This window comes from Peromyscus eremicus, chromosome 4 (genome assembly GCF_949786415.1).
Source record: "Peromyscus eremicus chromosome 4, PerEre_H2_v1, whole genome shotgun sequence".
Taxonomy (NCBI): Eukaryota; Metazoa; Chordata; class Mammalia; order Rodentia; family Cricetidae; genus Peromyscus; species Peromyscus eremicus.
In genome coordinates, this window is record NC_081419.1 from 54188019 (window position 1) to 54212705 (window position 24687).

General features: G+C 45.2%; 1 protein-coding gene across 1 annotated transcript in view; it reads right to left on the minus strand.

Annotated features, from left to right (window-relative positions):
- Positions 1-5446: 5446 nt before the first annotated feature.
- Pde11a (phosphodiesterase 11A) overlaps positions 5447-24687 on the minus strand; it is a 232951-nt gene continuing 213710 nt past the window's right edge. Inside the window, exon 18 of the mRNA XM_059260747.1 lies at positions 5447-6867. Coding sequence (XP_059116730.1) covers positions 6712-6867 — 156 coding nt within the window. The 3' untranslated portion in view covers positions 5447-6711. The remainder of the gene's footprint in view (positions 6868-24687) is intronic.

Sequence of the window (24687 nt, forward strand, 5' to 3'; positions counted from 1 at the left end):
TTGCTTACAATAGGGTCTTGAAAAGCTGGAGTATATATCAAAAGCAAATCTGCAATACTACTTTTTCTCAGCAACAGGACATGTAGTGGTGCTTATAAAGTGCTAGAGACACGAGGAAAGGAGTTAATGATTGACAGACTAAGGAAGGCATGATTACCAGGAAGAGTTCAATTTAGGCAAAAATATCAGAGCTAAAAGCATGTTTGGTTCTTAGCATACTTCAATTCTTCCGGTCAAAATACAAAGCGATCAAATGTCTAATGTGTTTAGCATTCTCTTTTACAGTTAGCTGGGAAGTACATTGTCTTGCCCAGTGAATGTGATCCTTTGTGGTTGGTACATTGTTAATCCATGAGTGTTTCACACACAACCATGTGTAAGCGTTTTCCTTGGGAAAGGAAGTCCTTTGCAAAGTTCCTATTTTCTTTCCCCAGATGGTTCCTGACTATTTTCTTCAGGATGGCTAGTTTGGGAGCTCAGTCCCAAAGGATTCTAGTCTTCTCAACCCCCATCTCCACTCTGAACAGGGAAGCAATGAATAATTTAGTGCCAAATTTGTAACGCCATCGACGGACTCCTAGGGGCCTGAGTTCAGTCTTTTGAAGCTCTGGGGACATCTGTATGCTGAGTCAACAAGGGTTCATCACGCTTAGCTGGAAAGCCGTTTCATCTCATTAGGGGCTCACCTTTCAGAGGAACCTTCCTCAATGTCGAAACAAGATTTCTTTCTTGAATGGACTCTGATTTTGATCAAGTAGCTTGTATTTTAAGATTTACAGCGTCACCAGATTAACCTCTCTGGATTGTGTAGCAGTGTTGTGGTTTGCCTAAGGGGTTAGCGGAGAAGGCAAAACTGTGGCTCCTGATTGGTGAAACCATCGACCAGACTTTCAAACAAAGAGCTACTCCAAGCCCCAGAGCTTATGCGGTACTTGCATCACCAGGCCCGCTTTGCCTAACTTCCCTCCTTAATCCCCCCCGCAGACCTTCCGTGGGTTAGAGATTCTTATTTCCAGCTCTGCAGAACCGCAGGCTGCAATGCACCAAGGGGCCACGGGTTGTGGCGGGCAGCGCTGGTGATGGCTTACACAGTCCAGTAGAGGGCCACACTGCACCTCTTCCCTCTCTCCCTGGGTGCCTCCTCCCCAGTCCTTTGAAGGGGCTTTGGATTGTTGGTTGCCGTTCGTTCTGATAGAACAGGCACGATGGTGTAAGAATTTTAAGGTTTAAGCACCGAAGCCATTGCACACTTTTATCACATCACTGTGGCTGTCAGCCCTGTGTAGATATGACACCCTCCCCCTCCCCCCTTCGGCAACTGCCCATGCAAATTTAAGCAATGCACAGCGGACGCAGGGACCAGCTTTTGGCTGCAGAATTCTCCTACCTCCAGAAAACCTTCAATAATTGGAAAAAAATCTTTTATTTTAAAAGTGAGGTCCCAAAGTTAACGAGCAGGCATTAGAACGCACACATCCTTCTTCCGGCCCTCAACACAAAGATTATTCCAGAATGTTAGTTAAACATGAAGCACTTTATTAAAAACAAGACGTTTTCATTTTCTTAAAGCAGCCTGTTTCAAAGCCGTGGGTAGTTGCTTCTGAAATGGCCAAGCAGCATTTAACCAAGTGTTCTTACAATACAGCATTAGCCTGGGAACCACGCAAAGAAGGGGGCTTCACGCAAGCCCGCTGAGAACAAACGTATTTCCCTTCTTTTGTGTAAAACAACAGTCATTAGGAAACAAGTCAGTAGGGGATTCTCTTTAGATCATTATAAATAAAAATAAAATGGCAAAAGCAACAGCCCTCCAAGGGGATGGGACTCAGTAAACTGGACTTCTCTCTCCATACTGTGCTATGCTTTAAAATTTCTCTAACTATGATTTAATCTAAATCTGTACTGAAGCCAAAGAAAACTGAGCACACTAACACACATCTCCACGGAAACGAACACAGGCAAACGACAGCCTCAAAGAAGACGCCTTTTCCTCACAGCAGGTAGTTCATTTGCTAAACAAACATTTCTGCACCCGTGTACACGTTCAATAACATTGGTTGGTCCAGATTGATACATAGATGAACATTTGCCTTTAGTGCTGCTGAGATACACAAACACACAAGGACATTCAAGATCAAAGTATGTACAACCTAAAATCACAGGAACACAACTCTGGGCACTGTCAAAACCTAATGCCCTTCATGGAATTCTCCAGACACACCTTGTTTTATTTCTGCTATCCATGTTTTATCACTGTTCACTTAGGACGAGGGTTCTCAGCCTTCCTAATGCTGTATTCCTTTAATACAGTTCCTCATGTTGTGGTGACACCCCCCCAACCACAAAATTATTTTCATTGCTATTTCATCTCTGTAATTTTGCTACTGTTAAGAATCATAATGTAAATATCTGATACGACACAGGATACCTGATATTTGATCTCCAATGGGGTTGTGACCCACAGGTTGAGAACTGCTGACTTAGGAAGCATATGACACCTTGGCCTTCTAGTAGCCAGACTTAACCTTTAAGTTCTTAGTGCATTTGGGATTTGGGAGCTCTTGACACTACATGGTGGAATAACAATTCCAGACTGTTACTGTGAAACAGAGCAGAAAGTCACTAAGGGAGGCATGGCAAAGCTTTCAGAGTCCCAAATTTGGTTACATTCCATTGCTTTAATGAATCTTTTGTCTTTCCCCCCATGGCAACACATTTTTCTTTATGTTTGAATTTTATCCAAACAGGTTTAGATTTCTGCTGCACTTGAGAGGAGTTGTTTCTATTACTGGAGGTTACCACTGTAGTTTTTTTGGTCTTTCTGTGACTCACAAGGGTCAGTAAGAGAAATGGGTTTAAAAATAATGGTACTGCAAAGTAAATCGAGTAAAATCAGTCTAAATGACTTGTCATTAAAGTATGCTAAATTTTGATATACAGAAAAGGCAACTGAATTCCAGAAACATACTATTGTTACTGCACTAATAAAAAAATCCCAAGATCATTTTAAATCCAAGATATTTGCAAGCCTAGAGTATCTGGAAGCATGCAGGCCCTCAAGTTTCAGAACCAGACATGTATCATTTTTACTTTTGCTGGGTATCGTTATAAATTCACTTCTAAACGAATGATTCCCATATGGGACTCAATGATGTGAGATAATCTAAAGCTGTTGTTTATGAAATAAGAGAATACACACTTACAGGCAGGTGTTGATGACTGTTTCATTCACGTTCATCAGAAGCCGGCTCAGACACTTTGTAGGAAGGGTGTTTTTGTGTCTACTCCCTCTGTATGCAAACGTTCACTCTGTCTTCAGGGAGATGACCACCCTCCCAAGTTTGCTTCTATTTTATTTGAGCAGCAGAAAGAAGAAAATTACCTGAATGAAGTTTCAAAAGCAAAGCATAGCTTGGTCCTTTGGTGCAGAAACTGAATAAAAGTTGGGGCTTTTATTTAACAGGTAGAAACCTGAAGCGCTGCAGAGTCCCAAGATGATGGGCCCATTGGCGGCCAGTTAGGACGGAGTCCTGTTCTGCTGTGTACCCTGTGTACCTGCAGGTACCCTTGGTGGTTTGCCAAGCTTCCTCACCTACCAGGATCACCAGCTGTGTTATAGATTGTGCAGATATTAGTTACATACTTACTAATATGAATAGATATAACTTCTGAAAAAATACATCTTATACAAAATGAGTAGTCATCTCAGCTGTTCATGCCGAGAGACCCGAGGAAGCAGACAATTTTGTCTGTTGAGTCCCCCCCCCCCCCTTTGAAGAGGGCTCACATTTCAAATGCTTTCTCCAGCAAGAAACAGTGAACAATAAGGATTGGGAAGTTTCCTCGTTCTGTGCTTTGGAAAGGTAGACGAGGATCGCACATAACTCACGTTCATTGGGAAAGAAATCATTGTACAAGAGCTTTAAAAATACCTTCAAGTCCTAGAATTCCAACCTCTGACCTCTAGGGTTTGGCATCAAGAGGGCTCCCATGTCTCCCCACTTCTCCATCGTCATGGAGGAACATGGGGCATTAGTCAGCAGTTTCTGAATCTTGACCCACAATAGGAAAGATACCTTGAGACAGGAGAAATAGATGGAGGCAATTACAACCAGCTACTTGATTGATGGTTGACATTGTCAGGGCTCCACTGTCTGGCAGATTGCAATGGTGTTGAACTCCCTTTGCTACCAATGGATGTTGCTATTGGCAACCGTGCAGTGAAGCCAATAAAAAGGCAAGAAGATGAGAGGAAAACTCAACCTTAGTGGAAGCCGTGGGGTTTGTGCTATAAATTATGTTGCCCTCAGCAATATGTAGCATCAACGTTCAGGGTGGAGGGGAGCGGCTGTCTCGCTGCTGCTGGCGGTCTCTGGAAGACGCTGGGTCCAGTTTTATCGTAAAGCACGTGCTTGAAATTTTTTGCTTTAGATGGACTGGCATCCCCTTTTCCGGTTATTTATTTATTGTTAGGAAGGGTAACAGATGTGGGCTCACTGCAGCCTCGTATGGACTGATTCTCGATTCCCGTCCGCGACATAAACGGGATGTGATGGTGCGGTGCACTACCCAGAAGCACCTGCGGTGCTTCGGAGCTGCAGACACACAATGATCTTGCAGACCAGGGTCTGTTCCTAACTCCACCCATCCTTTGTTCCTCACCTGAAGGAGGAAGACAGCTTTGCAGAAGCTATTTTCCTTTATAGCGGAGTGATTCAGAAAACTGGCTTAATCAAATCCATAAATCTGCACAGCCTCCTTTTACCTGCTCTGCGGAGGCAATTTTTTTCTGCACTCATTCCCCGCCGAGTCTCCCCAGCCTTCCCTGCAGACACAGCTGTAAAGGGCAGCTAGCAACGTTATTTCTTAGTGTGCCCGCCCGTTCCTTCTCCTTTGTCAAGCTTCTCCCTGTGTGATTGTCTCTCTTTCCTGCTCAATTGATGACATGATTCTGCACCCTCATTTTGGGGGGGAGGGGGGAATGTAAGTGCCTTTTGTCTTGGTTTGGATGACTTTCATCTCTCCTTAGCAGTTGTCTTAACCATCTGCCTTAGTCCCTATCTTCTGGCCCCACCCTTTGCCTGGTTTATATTTTATTGTATTTCTTGCCATAACAAAGCCGCCTTTTTTCTTACCAGCTCACTCCACTCCTGTTTTGGTACCTTCATTTTATCCCCCCCATCTTCAAACATCTGACCACCATTTCTTTTGGATGTGAGTAAAGTTAATAACTGAGAGTGATCAGTGAAAGCAGGCAACAAATGTTTTGCGTTTGATAGTTTAGAGCTGGGCTGACTCAAGTTTCACATCCCCGGGGATTTTCAGAGTGCTCAGCATCTCTCTCTGGAGCACCATGTACGTGAACAAAGAGACGACGATTTGTAGGGCCTCTGGACCCTCAAGACCTGTGGGCTCTGGACCCCCAAGCTCGGCTCCAAACGGACGATCTCAGCTTTCGGCTATCTTGTGTCCTGGGGAATCCTGGAAAGTTTGTTTGGACAACGGATTTTAATGTTAAGATTTCTGTAGATAAGTTCCTAGTGTCATTTCACTTGACAATGCGGGAAGCAGAGAGATGTAGTGACCTGTCCAAAGTCACCCAGCTCGTGATGCAAAGCGAAGGACAGCACATCCAGTGTTTTTTGTTAAGACAGACCCTGTCCCTAGTGCCTCTTGTGAACTGGGCATCAGAGCAGCTTTCTAGTCACCACATCTACTTAAAATAGCTTTTTCACCTGGTATAGACCTGACTTCCTAGAGGATATAGGTTGTATAGATGTTATCTCATGGCCTTTCTAGAATATTCTTTTTTTTTTTCACTTAAGGAAAAATTTTAATTTGAGGTACCTTAAATTTTATTCCCAAACTTTTTTACCTCAAGCTAGTCTGTGCTCAGTCGCCGGGCTCCTCCGGGCCTGGGGAATCTCTCTCTCTGTTGGAAGCAGCTCCAGTGTTCATACGTTACTTGTGCTACATATGGCAGTAGAGTCCCCTTTGCCTCGGCTTTAATAAAATTATTAATCCATCCTCCTATGCTTGGTCTACAATGAAGGCTGAATTCCAAAACTGAAGAAGCGAACCATAATCTCATTGCAGAGTTACGGATCCTGTGTAACACCAATCCGACAAACACACCCACTGCGTTCCTACTGTGGACTCTTTGGGAAGATTGGGGTTAGTTGGTGCTCATATGGAGGGGGGGGGCGCTCATCCAACAGGCAAATGAGACCAACGGCCTAGCGCATCACTAAGAAACAGTCGGATTAGAAATAAAACACCTAAGAGGCAAATCTGGATTCTTGGGACTGTCTGGCACAAAGGTCTGCTCTAGGAGAGGCTGCAAAGAAGGGAGATGCTTTAACAGAAAAGAGCCAAACATAAAGCAGTGTTAATGATGCTTTTACCACGGTGTCCCCTCAACTCAGCAGGAGTGGGGCTGATAGCCCTCAGGTTCATGGATCCAAATCCAGTGGTGTGGGTTCCTCACGGAAAGTCGAGGGTCATGTTCTCTGCCCGACTCTGTCCCTCATCCTTCTGTTCCTCTGCTGCCAAGCACACTTCCAGGTGCGCTTCCTGGTCCAGTCTATGCAGTCTACACTTCAGGACTGTCCGAGCTGAAAGGAAAGATGGGTGTGGCTGCGGAAGCAGGTCCGTCAGGCTGCAGAGGACCCTCCAGGCCACAGGGTTGCGCAGAGGCTCTTGGGTGGTCTTCTACATTCTGTCCTCGCCTGCCACCTTGAGACTCGCAGGGACCGGGGAGGCAGCAGAGACCTGCAGGCTGTTTTGGTGTAACTCTTCCCACTTCCTTCGGTTGGCAGCCACTGAATCCAGCATGGGCTTCAGCTTTGCATTGACCTTCACCAAGGCCTAGAGCAGAGGAGAAAAGGGTGGAGAGAGAGGAACCTGGGTCATGGACGTGCATACTCTCCCCGCTTCTGTTTAAAAGGGGAATGGAAACTGGTTATATGAAAGGCAATGATGACTCTGGTAAACACAAACTATTGCTGAGAAGCAGGCATGCATGCAACACTAGCATGTTCTGTTTGTAGAGCCCGTGCTGAGAACGACAAGAAGATAGCGATGTATTGCTCAAGGGAAAGGCAGCCTTGGAGACTCTGTCTGAGGTTGCAAGTCCGTCAAACAAAACAGAAAACAAAAATGCAGGTCGCCCTTATCTATTGCTAACCGTAGCTTTGCCTGCCAGGGAGAGCTTTGCCTATCAGTAGACTGTGAACTTCGGTTTTTCAAAAATGAACTTGCAGTGGCTCTGACACAGAGGCCTGATAAACTCTCCCACATTAAGAAAGACCAGGAAAATTCCTAAGACAAGAGGAGGGACTCGTTGTCCAAAGGCAAAAGGAGTGGGGGCCATGCTGAACACACACACGAACATGGAGTAACGTAGGTCTGAACGGTGTGAAAGGGTAACAGAGCCCTGAGTGTTCTTCTGGGTGTGTGCGGGGGAGGGGAGGTCTTCACGGGAGCCTGCTGACATGACTTTGTGTCCCTCCCAGAGTCCTGCCCTTCTTTGTGTCTGGTCAGCTTGCTTGCAAGTCCTCTTATTTACTTTTCCGAGTGTTCGTGACTTCGCCCCTTTAGACCTTATATTCCCTTTCACCCAAACATCTGTTTTCATGGGAAGGGAAAGGGGCAGGGAAGAGAGAATGGAGAGGAGTGTGGGGGATGAGGAGAGGAGAAATGTGGGCAGTGATCAGACAAGGCAGATGAGTCACCAAGCTCGTGAAACTGATGCTTCAGGGTCCCCAACTGCCCCAGAGCCAGAGGTCCTTCTAAATACTTCCTTTTGTGTTTAATGTATCCTTTTGAAGAGAAGGGGTCCCTACTTGCAAGTGGTTTGAGTGACTTCTGACCTCAGAAGCCCTGGATGGCCCCCGGCAGTGGAATGAGAATCTCGACAGCATGCTGTCTCCTTTGAATTTGATGTGCAAGAGCCTTCTGCAGCTTTGGAATCAGTCTACCAGAGATGGGGCACTATGGGAGGGAGGGGCGTTGAAGACATTGCCTGTGAACTGAGGTCAGAACGATTCAGAAAGCTCAGGCTAATTATCAGTAGATAACTATCTTACAGGCCACGGGGCCTGGAGAACACCCTGCCCAACTCGGAAAGCCTCATTAGTCTCTGTCCTATTGGGAAGTTTTTAAACTTAAGCTGTAAAATTAAAAGTTTAGAGTTCCTTTCCTCTCTGTTAAATGCCTTTTATTTATTTGTTTACCTGTGGTATTAGGGAACAAACCCAAGGTCTTGTACATGCAGGGCAAGTGCTCTACCTCTGAGCTCTAACCTTAGTCCTAATACTTTGTCTTTCTTTCCCCTGTATTGGAATAAGTCTTACTGTTTATTATGAAAGACTTCAAGATATTCGACCAATGAAACATGATTAGCAAAGACATCTATCAAGTATCTACATGTAAATAAATATAAATAATAACTATCAGTATCACATGGAACACACATAGCAAAGCACTCTCTAGGTGTGCCCCGTGGCTAAGGAGCGGCCTGCAGCTCTCATCTGAAGAACAGTATGTCCTATAGATGGCAGAGTGTCCTTCCCCTAAGCATAGCTCAGATGACTTGTCAGTAAACCCGACCTACCCCCAAACCCATCTGATGAACAGTGAGACCCTTTGCTGGTTGAGCTGACTCTTCTCTTCACATCGATGCTCTGTAAAGTTTATTCTCATCCATCTCTCATCCCGCTCTGTGTGTGTGTGTGTGTGTGTGTGTGTGTGTGTGTGTGTGTGTGTTCTTTCCGGTGATCTTTGTCACACTAACTAGAAACATCTCATTTAAAAGCTGATGTACCATTTATTTCATATGTGAGTAAGGCAAAGCAACATAATAACCCAGTGACTAAAAATTCCCTGTATTTCCACTAGAAAAACGCAGATGCCCAAATCCTGTTCAATGCTCAGTGTTTGTTTGTCTGTTTGTTTATTTACTTATTTCTGACAACAGTGTAAGGCAGTGATGACTGCCATGGTCTTATTTAGTGTGCCTTGGCACGGGCTTCTCTTTATTCTGATCAAGCCTTTTAATTAAACTGACTACTGTAATTCCTATGGAAATTAGTGTATATGTTATTTTCCTGCTACAAAAGCATTTCTCTAGAACTTTTTTTTTTAATCCCAGGAGCACAAATTGAAATTTTTTTTCTGCTTGAAATGTAATTAAAAACTCATTTGATCACACTATTTCTGGCTCTGTTTTACTTATTAAATTCCTGTAATCAGTTTTCTTTTATGGAGCTGCTGGGAAATGATCTCAAAAGCAACACATTTTTCTCTTCTTTGGCAGGTTCCCGAGCATTTACTAAATTACATTCCTAGCACCTGCCCATGATTCGAATTACTCCACCAATTTATTCTTTAAAGCACTTAAGTTTCTTTGGCTTAGCCCCAAACAGCTTTCCCTCTTAGATTTTCTTCTTTCTTCTTCCTCTCCTTCCTTTGTGGGCAATAAAACACCGGGGTCGGGGAGAGATGCCGCTTTCTCGGAATTCCTTCTTTTTCTTTGTTTTCTCCTAAGACAGGATCACCACAGGGACAATCGTTTCCCTCAGGACAAGTATTAATTCTGGACAAAGGCAGCAAAGTTCCAGTCTGGAGGAATTGCTCTGATACTATAATTTTGTTACATAAATGTGGGGGATCTGCAGAGGAAGGAATATCTGCAAACCTAAGCCCCAAGGTTCATGGTGACTGCCAGCCGGGGGCTATGAGCAAGAGAACCGCCTGGAGTACCTGCAGAGACAGAGATGTGGATGTTCCTGAAGGCTTGCCACCAGCAGGTAATTCCTGATGGTTCTGGGAAAGTGAATCCTTCCTCATGTAGAGAGAGAGAAACAGTACCCACTGTCACCCATGAAGGACTCATGGATGGATGCCCAACTTCTCTGTGGTATACCTGTGCATGGTCATTCAGTCACTATTTAAATGCCCCAGGAGCAATAAGCACATTACCTCCCAAGGGGGTCCACTTTAATCTCACCATTTGGCTTTAGAATACTGTTTCTTGTGCTGAGCTCAGGTCTATGGCCCAGTACCGTATTCCCAGGGGCCTAATCCTTGGGGCTCTCCCTTTGAAGCAGGCTCTTTCAGAGCGTTGTCAGACTCATGACTCTTGTGTTGACCCCGTGAAAATCTAATTGGTCCTACAAGTTGGAATGCACAACTTGTGTCTTGGGACAACCTTATTGATACCACTAGGCCTCTCTCAATCCATCAGGAGCACCTGGGAGATTTTTGCATGAGGGGGCATACATTGTATCTAGCCATCTGGGTGGCTGAGGGACTCTCCCTTCCTGGCTCTGAAAGTCACACTCCATTGTTGAGGTTTCTTGTGACTAGCACATGTAGTTTATTCTATATTTTATTGATATTTTCAATAAGTAACATTCTCATAGCTCAAGGGATAGACAAGGGTACAAAAGGCACAGTGTAAAGTTTTCCTTCGACACTGACCCAACTGTTGAATTGTTACCCCAAGAGACAATAGATATGGCCAGCTGTTGTGTAGCCCTCAAGAAACATTTTTACCTAGATAAGTAAAAACTGAGATTTTATTTTTTTTATGGCTACCTGGTGTTCTAAAGCTGTCAAATTTGTTAAACTTGTTCTCTGTTGTTAATCAAAATGAAGTCTTGTTCACATTTAGTCCTTCTAAGTTATGCTGTCAAGGATATCCTGTACATAGCCATTTTGTAGATGAGGACTATCAGAAGGTCAAATTATAGAATTAGTATTTCTGGGTCAAAGAGTATGTGAATTTGCATTTTGATAGATTCTGCTAAACCAATACATAAAAACAGTGTCTAAGATATAGAACAAGAAGCTTATATTAACCAAGCTAACAAGAGAATGAAAATAGAGACTCTAGCTATTGTTTAGAGTAGGGCCTTGGAAAGAGCAGCGTAGAGAAAGCTAAGAACACACAGATCTGGACTTCTCTCCATGACCCAGTCGCTGGTGCGTACACGGGGCGCTCAATCTCTCCCGAGCATCACAACACGTTGCTTTAGCGCGTTTTGGATCCCTCACCCATTCCCAGTCCCCGAAAGCAACTCCACCCGGGGAATGGCTCCATCGATGTCTCAGCTGACTCACTCTCTAGGTCTTTCATGGGCCTCTGGCTCCGCTGCCGCCGCTGCCGCTCTGTTTATCTCACAGATTTTTTTTTTACTGTTATCACTACATGTTACGGGATGTTTTCTTTGTGTCAGGCCATGTTGTTTCTGGCATGCTGACAGCTAACTTTCTCAAGGACCTTATGAGGTCCAAATTATTATCACCTGTGTTGCTGTTAGTTTGTAATGGAGGAGAACAAAGATCTAAATGAAAGGACTTGTTTGTAACAGTTCAGAGGATAATGGAAAAAAACTGATTGGTTACTGCAGTGTCTCCACCCCAGGACTACTGGTGTTAGGGGTCAGATAAATATTTTCTGTGGGGGCTCACTTTATAGGACACTCTAGAAGCTAGTAATAGTCCCCTCCCATTACCTAAGTTGTGTTAACCAAAAATATTTCAAAAATAAAATATACTGCTAGCTCTCTGCAGACTCATCCTGATCAAGAAGCACAGTGCTTAACTGAACCAAGCTTCCCACCACGTGGTATGAGCCCTTATAGCATACTTGTTAGCAAAGGAAGAGAGGATGCCTTCCTTGGGCCGGATGATGCTCCCCTTTCCCATTTCTGATGACATTGAAGAAGAGGAGACAAGGAGGGTTTGTACAGTGAACACCCGCCACACCAGGATAGGGCCGGGAGTCTGCTGCTGTCATCTCACGAAGTGTCACGGCAGTTCTACACGGTAGGTCCCTTTGTCATCTCCTTAGAGGTAAGGATGTTGCAGCTCAGCAAGGTCAGATGACCTGCCTGTCGTCATATAGTGAGAGACTGAGGAGGTTTTACCAAGCACTGTGTGGCAGTTCCCTCCCTAGATAACTAGTCCTCCTTGGCCATTCAAGTCATGCCTGGCCTTCTCTCAGAAGCATCCCATCATCTGCCTTTGAATGCAGACCCGGATGCACGCCATCTAGCTCTGCAATCATATTCTCCATACTTAAAATGTTTTTATATTTTATTTTTAGTACTTTAAAGATGTGACCCTCTCTTGTTTTCTGTGTAGCAGGTGCTTTGCTGTAGCAATGGGACGCTGACTGACGGCTGGGCCACTCCGTGAGCTCTGCACAGAAACAGAGCCCTTCTGCTTTGCTTTTTTATTTAAGTTTAAGTATCTAGTTCCTATTACAGTGACCCCAGGAGATAGTGTTCTTTCTTTCCCTGTCACAGACCAATGGCTTCTTAGTCTTTTTTTTTTTTTTTTTTTTTTTTTTTTTTTTTTTTTTTCGGTTTTTCGAGACAGGGTTTCTCTGTATAGCTTTGCGCCTTTCCTGGGACTCACTTGGTAGTCCAGGCTGACCTCGAACTCACAGAGATCCTCCTGGCTCTGCCTCCCGAGTGCTGGGATTAAAGGCGTGTGCCACCACCGCCCGGCTTCTTAGTCTTAACAAGAGTGGCTAAGAGAGAGGCTGACATGTTCTGACCCCGCTGCCCAATCCAGCTGTACAAACCAACTTAGAAGCTCCACCTCCAGGGGAACACAGAGCTCTTAGTGCTATCATTCCTGAGACTGTATTTCCTTCAGCTCACTGAGCGGCTGACAGTCTAACTTGGTTTTCTCCCCTCTGCCGTGATCCATACCTGCCACCATCTGAGCTTGGTGTACATCTACCTTTGACCACGGTCACTTCTGGGATCTCGACAAGATGTGGGACAAGAGTGAATAAAGGGCCTGGCTTGCTCCTAGAAACAACGAAAGCCCCTCTGCCCGGTGGGTAGCTGGTACTCCACTGTTGGAATGGCACCAAGAGAAACCAAATTCACACCAGGCCGAGCTTTGCACCTGAACACACCCAAACATATCACCAGTACTTTAACAATATCCAAGGAAGCTGTCTGAGCTGGATATTCACTTTTGGAGATGAAGATCATTGTTGTTGAATTACAGTTCCAAATTGCTAGCAACATGACCACGTTTTTCTGTCATTTCTTACCAGTACCTTATAAAAGAGAACTATTAGAAACTGAGAGACAATTTATGGAACAGAAAGAATTCAAAGTTCTTTTCGAAATACTCCCCCTTTTTTAATTGCCCAGGGCCAAACCCAGGGCATGTTAGGCATCTCTGCCTCCTTGGTTTTTGATGAAATGGACAACTGGAGTTAGCGCTCACCTCAGGCCTGTTTTGTGGCATTGCTCTACCGCTACGACTGTTTCCTTTCTGAGGGAAAATGTCAGGGGTCCTTTGGGGACTGGAATTTTGGAATGGAAAAGTGTAGGCACTATGTGCAGCTGACATAGACACCCAGACCTCCAGCAAGAGGGGCAAGGGACACACCAACAGTGGCAGGCCTTCAGATCCTCTCAGGTTCGTACGACTGATGAGTCACGGGGGGCAAGCACATCTCTGAGAAAAAACGTAGGAGGCTTCTATTTCCGGTGTGTAATTGCAGAATGAAGCAGCCAAGTGTGAGTCTTAACATATAGACTAGTGAACCGCTGAACTTCTAGGTTCCAAAGGCAGAGATTACTGATGGGTTAACAGATACAGCCCGGGACTGGACAGGCCACTTTGTAATGATACAGTCGGCCGTGAGTCATATTTGAACCGCTCCTCTCCCACATGCTGTCATGGCTGGACACAGTGACTTGACCATGCATAGCTGAACTCATCACCTTCCTTCAGACCCCCATCTGCTCACAGGGCCACTCTCTCGGGAGCTGAGCCTTGTCATCCATGCAGGGGTTCTACTCTGAAATTCACAGCTCTGCCCTCTCTCTTACGTGCCGAAGTCACCAGCCTGCGTTACTCCCCATCCAAAGGGCCTCTACTTCTGTCTGTTGTGGATTACAGCCTGCCTTCAGGGTACCATACTCCTCCATCTGAATTCTGTAACAGCATCCTAACTAGTCTCCCTGCCTCCCCTTTGCTCCAGTCCAACCAGCTCTCAAAAGGTCTCAAACTTGCCATTTCCTCCTGAAATGTGGCTCCCACTGAGTGCCGATTTACTCAGCAGAACAAGCCCAAAGCTCTCAAACACAGCCTGAGAAATCCTATCAGAGAATGAGAATTGTCATTCTTGTGACCCTATCGGATCACGAGAGAGAAAGAAATCCGGAAATAAAACAAACTATAAACCTGATGTCTAACTTGGGTGACAGTTCAAAACCAGAACTTTGAAATGCCCAAGTAATTCCCTGAGGCTTCCTAGAAAACCCGAAGCACTGGTCTTTCCATGCACTCAAGCGTGCTCTTGAGTTTAAAGGCTCTGTATGCTGTTTGGCAGGGGAGCTGCTGAGAGCTGGTGGTACCCGTGAGAGCAGATGGGGCCGCTCCAGGGTCCAGATGGAGACAGCAAACAGCCTCCTAAACATCACTCTTTCCCTCCCCAGTCCAATGGCTTTTGAAACTCAAGGTTGTGTAAAAATTAATTTGCATTAAATTGCTTAAGATAATGTATTAACTACCATATGAGGCTCCCAGCCGTTTTGAAGCCGTACTTGGAAAAGCAAATAACCAAACAGTAGTGGTGAATACAGAAGCAAGCCCAGACTTCTTGAAAGAAATGTTTTCACAGTAACGCTAGCCTTAGAGCATCTATTTGTATCATTTTCAGAAGTCTGGAAATAAAGAATAAATATTTACATCTGTTACACATGTAACTCTGTCAGGTTCTGTATCCATGCTTCATATGATTTTTCCTTATTAAGTCCTCAATGAAACCAGCAGGAGATACATCCTTATTCTCCCATTTTCTGGACAACGAACAAACAAACAAAACAAAAAACCAACAAACAAAAACAACAACAAAGAAGTGGGTGGCCCAGAAATGTTACATGATTTGCCTGGGGAAGACAGTATTGGGGTTTGGACATGGATTTCTGAATCCAGAGTCCACAGTAGTCACCAATGGCCATAATTGTGACGTCAACATATGATTTTGTGTGGCGCACCCCTGAAGATGAGAATTAAACAGGAAAAATGGTCTTGCTTGCCCATCCTAAAGAATATAATCCCCCATCAATGTCCTCAACAGACTCCAGTCCTGCAGTGGTTTGACTCATGTGAAGGAGTCAGCAGGAGGGACGCCACCCTGCAAATCAGGAACAGGCTCAAAGGTTGTCAAGCTACGGGCTGACATTTGGTGACAGGAACAGGGGTGGAAGTCAGAACAAGCCCCTGCAGAGGTCGTGACTCGCGCAGGTGACTCGGTGGCCTTACAGCAGCTGAGAGAGGGCACTATCAACTGCTCCTCCTTCTTCCTTGACCACAGCGAAAGGGTCAAGAGACTCTGGCCTTATAACCTTTGCCCTATCTGGGGACACAGTCATTTATTCTGTTGACAGTGTGGCATTTCTAGCAGAGTTTGCAAGCTGCCTGTCTGGTATGCATTTTAGCCTTCCTTGAACTTATCAACGGTCAGGGAGATGCAAGCAGAATTCATAGGCAGAACTTCAGGGACAATGCTTGAAAGGCTCACACTCAGCTGGGAGGTGCTTCTCCTCGCCTTTATCCCTATCTCCTTGCTGTTGCTGGGACTTCAGTTTAATGGCTGGAGCTACAGTGGCTATCTTGTGATGGTGAGCTAAACTTTAACAAGGCAGCCATGTGCTAAAAGGGATAAAGAAGGTCTAGGTGTCATCATGCCTGTGCAGGAGCCATAGCATAGCGGTGCAGATGGGCTAGTCTGGGTTATTTTTATCTGTACTAGTGGCAGAATATAAATGATGTCATAGTTAGGCCTCTGTTTTCTGACAGACTGTGAAGATGGCAGGATGTTTTAATCACCTTGATTCTTAAACAAACTGATCTCCTGCAGAGAGTGGGAGAGGGAGAGGGGGAGGGAGGGAGAGAGAGAGAGAGAGAGAGAGAGAGAGAGAGAGAGAGAGAGAGAGAGAGATGTTTGTGTGTGTGTGTATTCATGTACATGAGTGTGTGTTTTTTAACTTTTATTTTCTTAGCAGTGGGTTATAAATGAACTCTCATGGTCAGCAGAAGCTAAGCCTGGCCTGCCACACTTCCTTGAGTACAGAGCCTATTCCACGAATTCCCCCTCCTCCAGGCTGGCCACAGGAGTATCCCAGTGATTTGTTTAGAAATGTGCCTGAGGCCCAAGTCAAGTCAGTCAGTACCTTAGCAGAATCTGACCTGGAAAGCCCTCCTCCTCTTTCTGTGGTGCAGTAAGAGCTATCATGACAGAGATGTGACTTCAGAGCCTGGCAGGCCCTAGTTCCATTCAAAGCTAACCACTGGGCCACTCTTTAGCCAGGCCCAAATTGTGTGCAGAGCAAGCCATCAGAGTGTGTGGTCTAGGTTCCCTTCTCAGAGGATGGGCGACTGGACAGTGCGCAACACCCACCATCCAGTAGGAAAACTTGTCACACGCACACACCCCAACAGAGGGAAGACATTATTATTCAAGTGTCAAGATAACTAGAACCCCGCTAGGGCAGGCAGGGGAGAGAACATGTGCCCCTGGCACCCCCCACCCCCATTCCCCTAGGGACAGCTACACACCTACGGCCCCTCTCTGCTCCCTCACCACATGAGCCGCGAAATCCCATGATTGCCTAAACTAACCTGAGCACTCTGACTTTTGTTCCCACTCTTCCATCTCCGGGTCTCATTTGAATTCCTCCCCAAAACAACTCTGAACTAGCTCTGGCTCATGGGTGTCCCACCTTCCTCAGCGTAGAAACATAGTGCTGATACTCACCCATAGCCCTTCCCACTTCCAGTTAGAGTCAAGAAGAAGCGGCCGGTGTTGCCCTTTCCCCGAGCCCCAGCCTGCTCAGCAGAGAGGACCATTTTTCTTAGAAGGTTGACCAGTCTCATCCTGTCCTGATTTGTGAGCCCGGCAGGCACTGAAGGAGGCTGGCGGCTCCCTCTGGTGGCACAATCAATGTGACACACAGTTGTAGCTCTTAAGGAAGGGGACACAAAGGGGTCAGCCGGCTAGCTGCTGGTCGTTGTTTGGCCTGGCACGATCCAGGTGAACCCAGAAAGGAAACCCTGCAGCAAGCTACTTCCCCCTTGTGTGAATTCAGTATTACACCGTGCTTCCCATACGGGGTGGATTGCTTTGTCCAACCGGGGAAGATGATTTTTCTACTTGTGGGTTTTACTACTGAGCAATGACAAGTTGGCTGTGTGAGAGGTTTGCAGAAACTAAAACGTATTGTCAGGTGTGTGCACGTGTGTGTGTGTGTGTGTGTGTGTGTGTGTGTGTGTGTGTGTGTGTGTTGGTGAGACTGGAGATCTCAAAAATCTAAATAATGGGTGATAGTTACCCACAGAACAGTAAAGGTGACAAAGCCACAGAGATAATGCTTCGTCCAAGGGCAGACAGGCTCCTTAGAACCCCGAGCAAGCATGACTCAGATCAGCAGTTGGAATCTTAGGGCATCGTCGACCCATAGTGTACCTGGAGATGGCGCTCCGGTGTCTACCCTGGAAGCTGATTACGATACCAGCAATAACTTACAAAGAGGTCGTTTTCTTTCCAGGGCTGGAGAGAACTACCAGTGCACGTGAAAGTTAACATACAATCCAGCTCTTTCCTTCTGTTTCTGCTCTGACCCCACAGTGGCGTGTTCTGCTTTCCTCTTTATATGCTCGAGGGATTTCTTTGCGGGAAAAGATATTCACGATGACATTAACATTCTGAATTAATGAGGCAAGAAATTTAGACTCCCAGGATTAAAGCACGGCTATTTCCATAATGTCAGGCTGTATGATACAGCTGGGCATGGTGGGGACTGTACAGGGTGCAGCTGAATGAGCACCATCTATGGGTGTATCCTGTGCTGGGACTGCCCATTGCTTGTATTCTAGAGAGCAGATGATGAACCACTGAGTAACTGGTGGGGCTTGGTTTCGAGGCCAGGCCAGGAGCACTGCATCTTTACTGGTTTAACATCACATCCGTGCAGTGGGTGGGTGTCTTGGGGTCTGTTTACATAGATTATGCACCTGACACTGGGGAAATCAGATTCATAAACCCTAAATTGGCTAGGTTCGATGTAAATCAGGTCTGGCAGGTCAGTCCAGGCCTGCTTGGGTACAAGGCCTGTGGCATCCTCTTATCTGGGATCTTAGCTGGTGTGTTGGTCACACAAGCCACTTCCTGTCTTATTGCAGGACCAATGACAGAGGAGTACCCTTCTTTTGCAAGGGGTTTGTTTAAGAATCCCTGATGGTGCATGGATAGTTCAAAAAGCAAGGCCACATCAACAGCATCTCAAAAAATTTTAGGTATAGATGGTGAATCTTTTTTATCTACAATTCACTTCCACCTTGCTTTGGAAAGATAAAACAAGGACGATGAGGAATAATTGACAGGCTGGCTGAAGGACAGCTCCTGTGAATAGGAGCTGAGAACGGTGCCTTCTGTTCTAATGAGCCCCTCTAGGACAGGGTCCTGGGTTATCCTGGTGGCTGGGTTTTCAGAGCAGTCTGGTAGCTCATCAATCATGTTCATTGTGAGGGCGACTCCTGACTTGGCAGGAATGGTTGCTGACCCAAAGCTGCAGCTTTTGATGAATGGGGCTTCATATAAGAGGTGGTCGGGACATGTAACTAAAATGTAGCCACATGGTAATAATCCACCTTTTTACACATCAGAGTGTTTTCCAATAAAATTAGGCCACCTGAGGTTTTATAGAAATACATAAAATTCATTTTTTCCCCAAAATTCAATGTGTAAAGGGGACCATTAAAATTTTTGAGTTTGGTGAACTGCAAATATTCATTTTCTTACTTAAAAATGTTTTTCTCGTGTGCCTTGAGTCTGAGAGACCCCAATGCATAGGGTGTATGTGTAGGAGATAAACACAGTTGCAAACCTGTGCCTTTAGTATGAATAGTGTTCCGAGGACAGTGCTGCAGGGCCTCCAAGGACGGATTCTAGAATATGCTCTTAGCATTTACTCTATTTACAAGCAAGTGTTTGGAAGTTTCCCTAAGAGTCAGAGACTAATTAACTGTAGTAGTAAGTGGGCACAATGCAAGGGTTTGCATGGGTGTGTGTGTGTGTGTGTGTGTGTGTGTGTGTGTGTGTGTGTGTGACGCATGTATGGGTGCCTATACTTATGTGAGTTTAAAAGAGGTTCTCACTCCCATCAGAAAGCAACACTCATATATCAAAGTGGGAGTCACCAAGATTTCACATCTCAATGCTCCAGACTTAGGGAGACTGAGACCCAGAGCCTCCAGGAGGGATGCCTTGTCTTTAGGTCAGGACTCTGGAGACAGAAATCCCCTATGCTTTTAGTGGCCATTTCCTGTATGGTAGGGAAATTCCCCTCTTCTTAATTCTAGGGCAATAAAGATAATGAGATTTTTCAAGGGAAAGAATAAGAAGATAAATAAGAGAGTGTCTTTTCACTTCCCACTAGATCTATGTCTCAATCTTCTACATTTCTCTTTATCTACGTCTATATGGAGGGTGTTGCACTAGTAGCTGCCTCTTTGCCCATGGAAAGGGCTTCATCTGCCCACTGTAGCACCTGGCAGAGGGCAGATCATTGTGGCTCTTCATTTCTTGCAATATATGCTTCTCATAGGTTAAGATACATGGATGTTTGTATGTATAGGGCCAGTGGGACCAATACCCTCATAGTTTACTTACATTTCTAATGTGCAGTTTTTGTTCTATGGGAACATAGACTTTAATAGGTTAAACACTTCCCCGTGGGCAGCACATCCATCTCTCAAATGGTAGGAAGATATATTAATTTAATTTTCAGTCATTGACCATTTAAGACAAAACAAGCTTCCTAATAAAAAGACACACTAGATTTGCTTAGAACTAAAATTAAAATTTTATAGAGAAAAATAAGCAGACCTAGAAATACTAAAGAGCATGGGGAAATGTGAAACTGGACTTACCAGACATTAAAGTCTATCATAAAGTGTTATTTGAGGCCAACCAGGGTCACATAGTGAGACTCTGTCCAACACTAAACCAAACCAAATCACCAAAGCCAAAAACCTCCAAACAAACCAGCAAACAAATCTATTAATATATGTACAGCATAAACAAAGTGAAAAGATGCTGACCAACCGGGAAAAATGTAATATAAAATGAGTTCCTACTCAGTAGGAAAGGAGGAAAGTAGATTTTAGTAAGTAAATCTAAAACTACATCATACATACGGTATGGAAAATGAAAGTGAAAACTACAGCGATGTATTTTATGTACAGGATACTAACAAGAATTAAAGAAATTTGATAACACCACTTCTTGTTACTCAGGGTACAACGACTTGACGCTTCAGGCCTTACTGATGGGTATGGTGCTATTTTATTTGTACTGAAATGTGATTTTAATTGTATGTTAATAAATAAAGTTGCCCGGGGGTCAGAGCTATTAGAGCCATAGCAAAAGCTGGGCGTTGGTGGTGCACGCCTTTAATCCCAGCTCTTGGTAAGCAGAGCTAGGTAGATCTCTGTGTGTTCAAGCATACAGCCAGCATTGGAGACACATGCCTTTAATCTCAATACCAACCATAAAAGACCTGGAGGTCTATACAGACAGGCAGTGACGAGGCAGTCATGTGGTTGGTTTTACAACCAATGAGAAGGCAGAATAGAAAGTCTAAATAAAGACAAACAGACAGGAAGTAGGTCTCTTTCAGAGAGGTCTCTTGGCTGAAGACACTAGCTGCAGCAGGCGGGTAAGGCTCTTAGCTCTGATCTCTTGGCTTTCATCTTTGCATTGGCTCTGTGTTTCTTATTTAATAGGACGGTTGGTTACATCTACAGATGGGGATATAAAATAGCTCAAATTCCACAAAACAAACGTTGGCAGTAGCTATCCAGGTTCCAAATATCTACTTCAAAGGCCAGTGACCCCACTTCTGGTTATTCATCCTATCGATAAAGTGTAGAAATGGTGTGTTTATGAGGATAATTGTATCCTGTTCACACTGGCAAACTTTTAGAAACACCAGTGCCCACAAATAATTATTAGTTAAATACCTTTATCTTTATCTTCAAAATCTAATACAATGCAGCCATCAAAGGATGGGCCAGCTCTGACTACAAATCAGAAACAATCTCAAAATATATTACATGTAAAGAAGGGCACATCTCAACCTTCTTGTCTCTGTACAGCAACAAGCAGGCATTGTGCGCTGAAATCAGTGTTGAGACACTGTATTCTTGCTTTATATAGACTGTCTTTATTGTTCACCCTGGTTAATAGTGGTTGATCTCAGAGAGAGGGAAAGTGAGGCAGGTCGACAGCCTGGGGAGAATCATTTCTTGATTCTTTTTGTTTTTTAAACATTTTAAATTGTTTTCACTGGGCATGTGTTAACTAGTCAACGATAAAATATTTAAAACCCTACCACAAGACTGGAGGTACAGCTCAGTGGCAGAGTACTTACCCAGCATGCATAAGGCTGGGTGTGCAATCCTCAGTAATACAATAAATAATAAATAAACACACCAGGGCTATTTTTGGCCATGTGAGAAGCGTTAAATGAATCAATAGTTCCGAAGTTTTCTCAGTCTGAGAATAGAAAAGACAAATGCTTATTTCATAAAGATCAAATTAAATCAGTATTTTCTCACTCTCCTTCAAAAATGATTTTAATACCTTCTATACGCTGCAACGGCGCTGTGCATGTACACTCGCCTCTCTGGCTCACCTGTCTCCATCGGAAATGAGGGCTGACCACCTCATTGGGCCTCAACATCTCCTCCGAAAGGCGATCAATGTCCCCTGGCTGACCATTAAATAGATTTTGAAAAACTCTTCAATCCCTATCAGTCCCCAATCCTTATTTAGTTCCTCAGCTCTGCCCTGGGCTGGTCACCGCAGTCCTGCAGGTCATCCATCATCATTTCTAGTCCTTTTCTGATGCAATGTAGCTTGCTCTTTGTCTTGCTTAAGAACTGAACGGCTGTTAAATTATCCATTTATCTTCCTTCAGATTTTCTGTTCAGCTTCTCAGGGCCGTCTTTTCTACCTTGTTTGCTGACTTTTCATTCCATTTCCCCCTTCTTGGAGGCATCTCAGCTTGCCACTCTGCCCTTCAAAACAAACTCTGGCTCCGTCGGCTTTCTGCTTGTTTGAGACCTGCTTCACTCATCACCCCCACCCCACCCCCCCTTTTTTGAGACAGGGTCTTGCTATGCAGCCTAGGCTTCAAAAATCCTGTCATTCTTCCTCAGCCTTTCAAACATGCACCAACATACCCAACTCGAAATTTCCCTTTTAATGTTATGTCTGTGGAATACCTTTAAAAACTCTGACATATGCTTCAAATTTTATACATAGGTGGGAGGTTATTGGGACAAGCCCTAAACTGGGTTCTAATCCTAATTGTACCCAATAGCGACCTTCTGGGTTAGGTTTTCCTGGCCTGGAGAGGATCTGCAGACATGCTTCTGGACAGTTCAGTATCACTGCAGTGGTTGCTCCTGTGCAGATGACTCCACAAAGGCTCTGAGGTCTGGGTAATGCCACCACCTGGGTGTGCATGGTCTCAGCCATCAGTGACTTAGGGGTTTGGAGTCTGAGATCGGAGGGCAAGAAGGATCTAAGCTCTGGTGTTTACTGAGTCTTCTTGGGTTCATCTTGGAAACCCTAGCCTCGGTTTTCACTCCTGGAGAAGGAACAATTGTGCTATCTAACTTGATTGCACCCTACAGAGTCGGATAACACATGAAAAGCCGGTCCTGAGCACATAGGAAATGCCGTTTCAGACCCACTGCATCTTGTGAGCCTGGCAGTTTGGCCATTACCCGAGTTTCCAGCAGAGACAATGACATTTAGAGACGATGTTCATGGCAGCAACAACGACAGCCATGTTGGAAGGTTTTACCACATGACATGTGCTTTGCAGCAGAATGAGGCTACTTTCTGTCCAATCTGTGAACCAATGGTGATCCAATAAGAAGCCAGTGAGGGCGAGGCTGTGACGCTGGAGGTCAGGTTTGAAAAAGGACACTTTGAGAACAGTCCTGTTGCCTGCCTTAGGATCTGTCTTGGGGCCTTCTCTTTTCGGTTGGCTCTTCTTCTGAATATTTCTCTTTCTTGGCTTCTCTTCTTCCATCTAAAAATGTCAGCTGTTCAAATCACCTGTAGCACCAAGGTCTAAAGCTGATGGCATGTTAGGCCAAGGACCTGGAGAATGAATTCACCCGTCTCTGTGATGTTACAGTTACAGCCTGTCCCTCCCTGTACTTAGAAAAGGTGTTGGTTCAGACACTGAACGGCCCCTAACTCCCCGGAGATTCGGAGCAGCCAGTGTAATGTCCCTGGTTTCTCATCCATGAAATGAGGGCAGAAATGCTAAAACCCACCACAAGGCAACACAGACATGCAAGATGCTGAGTGACACAAGAGCGTATTAGCTGCAACGTGGTAACCCTGTGTTTCCTGTTTTTGTTACACTCTGCACTTGGCTGTGCTGTTGAGCAGGTCCCTGGGTGCTAGACAACAGCAAACAGAACATTCCTGAGGGAAGACCACTGTCTCGGTTAGTGTGTTGGACATTGCAGCTGAATAACATAGGATGAACACAGATAATTACGACATGCTGCTAAGGGAAGCTGCAGAGAGTCCAGGGACGAGCATATATCTACCTCTCAGGGGGAGAGAGTTCTTTTGCAAAGACCTTGTTGTCTGAGCAGGTTCTGAATCCAGAGTGAGACTGGATTGCCCTGCACAGATGACTGGTGGAGCTAGGGCTTGGGGCAGGACCGTAGCCAGCTGGCATTGAAAAAATGGCAGGTGCCCGTCACGGCAGGACTGAAGGTCACAGGTGCTTCGTGTTTAGACTCTTTTCCCTTAAGTGGTGGGGAGGGAGGGACTGAAGGACAGGGGTTACATGGGGCAGTGGGGGATGGGACAGGCTCCTGAGCATGCCAAGGGTCTGAGTGGGACAGTGGGAGATCCTGCTAACATAGTGGACCCAGATGAAATAGAACTCATGATGTGGAAACTAAGACGGAGTAGAAAAGGGGAAACCCCGGTCATCTTGTAACAAGTTTTTTACTCTTTTGGCTTGGAGTTTGTTCTTTTAAGTTGTTTTGTTTCCTTTCCTGTATCTCTTCTTTTGTCCTGGAGCTTTTCCTCGACTCTCCTGTGGCTCTTCTCAGCCCAGGCTTAAAGACAACTGACTGAAAGCAGCCCCCAAGGCTGGCCCTAAGGGAGTGGAGGGAGGGGGCTGGAGAGCTGTGCTGGTAGATGGCGGATGGGCTTTATTTTAAGGGCACCCTGCAGGGATCTGACTCGTTGAGAGCCCCTGTGCAAGTGTCTGCAGATGTCTCCCCTCTGGCTGTTCTGACATCCCACAGCAGGGTATGACTTTCCTGCTTTGTAGGTACAAACAGGGAGGTGGATGTGGGAGTCCAGCCAGTCATTCTACAGATGTTCCAGCTCTGGATTTCCCACATCAGTGCTCTGGGAGAAGGACTCTCTGATCGCCCAAGTTGGCAGCATTATAGAGTTTACTTACCTGGCTAAGCAGGCAGATTCCTGAGACCTCAATTATCAACATCTAGTCTTCTTTCATTTTTCTAGGCTCATGCCTCAAGAGTTGTGCAAAGCATGGTGGCCTCCCCAAGGGCACCATACCCTGAGGTCCT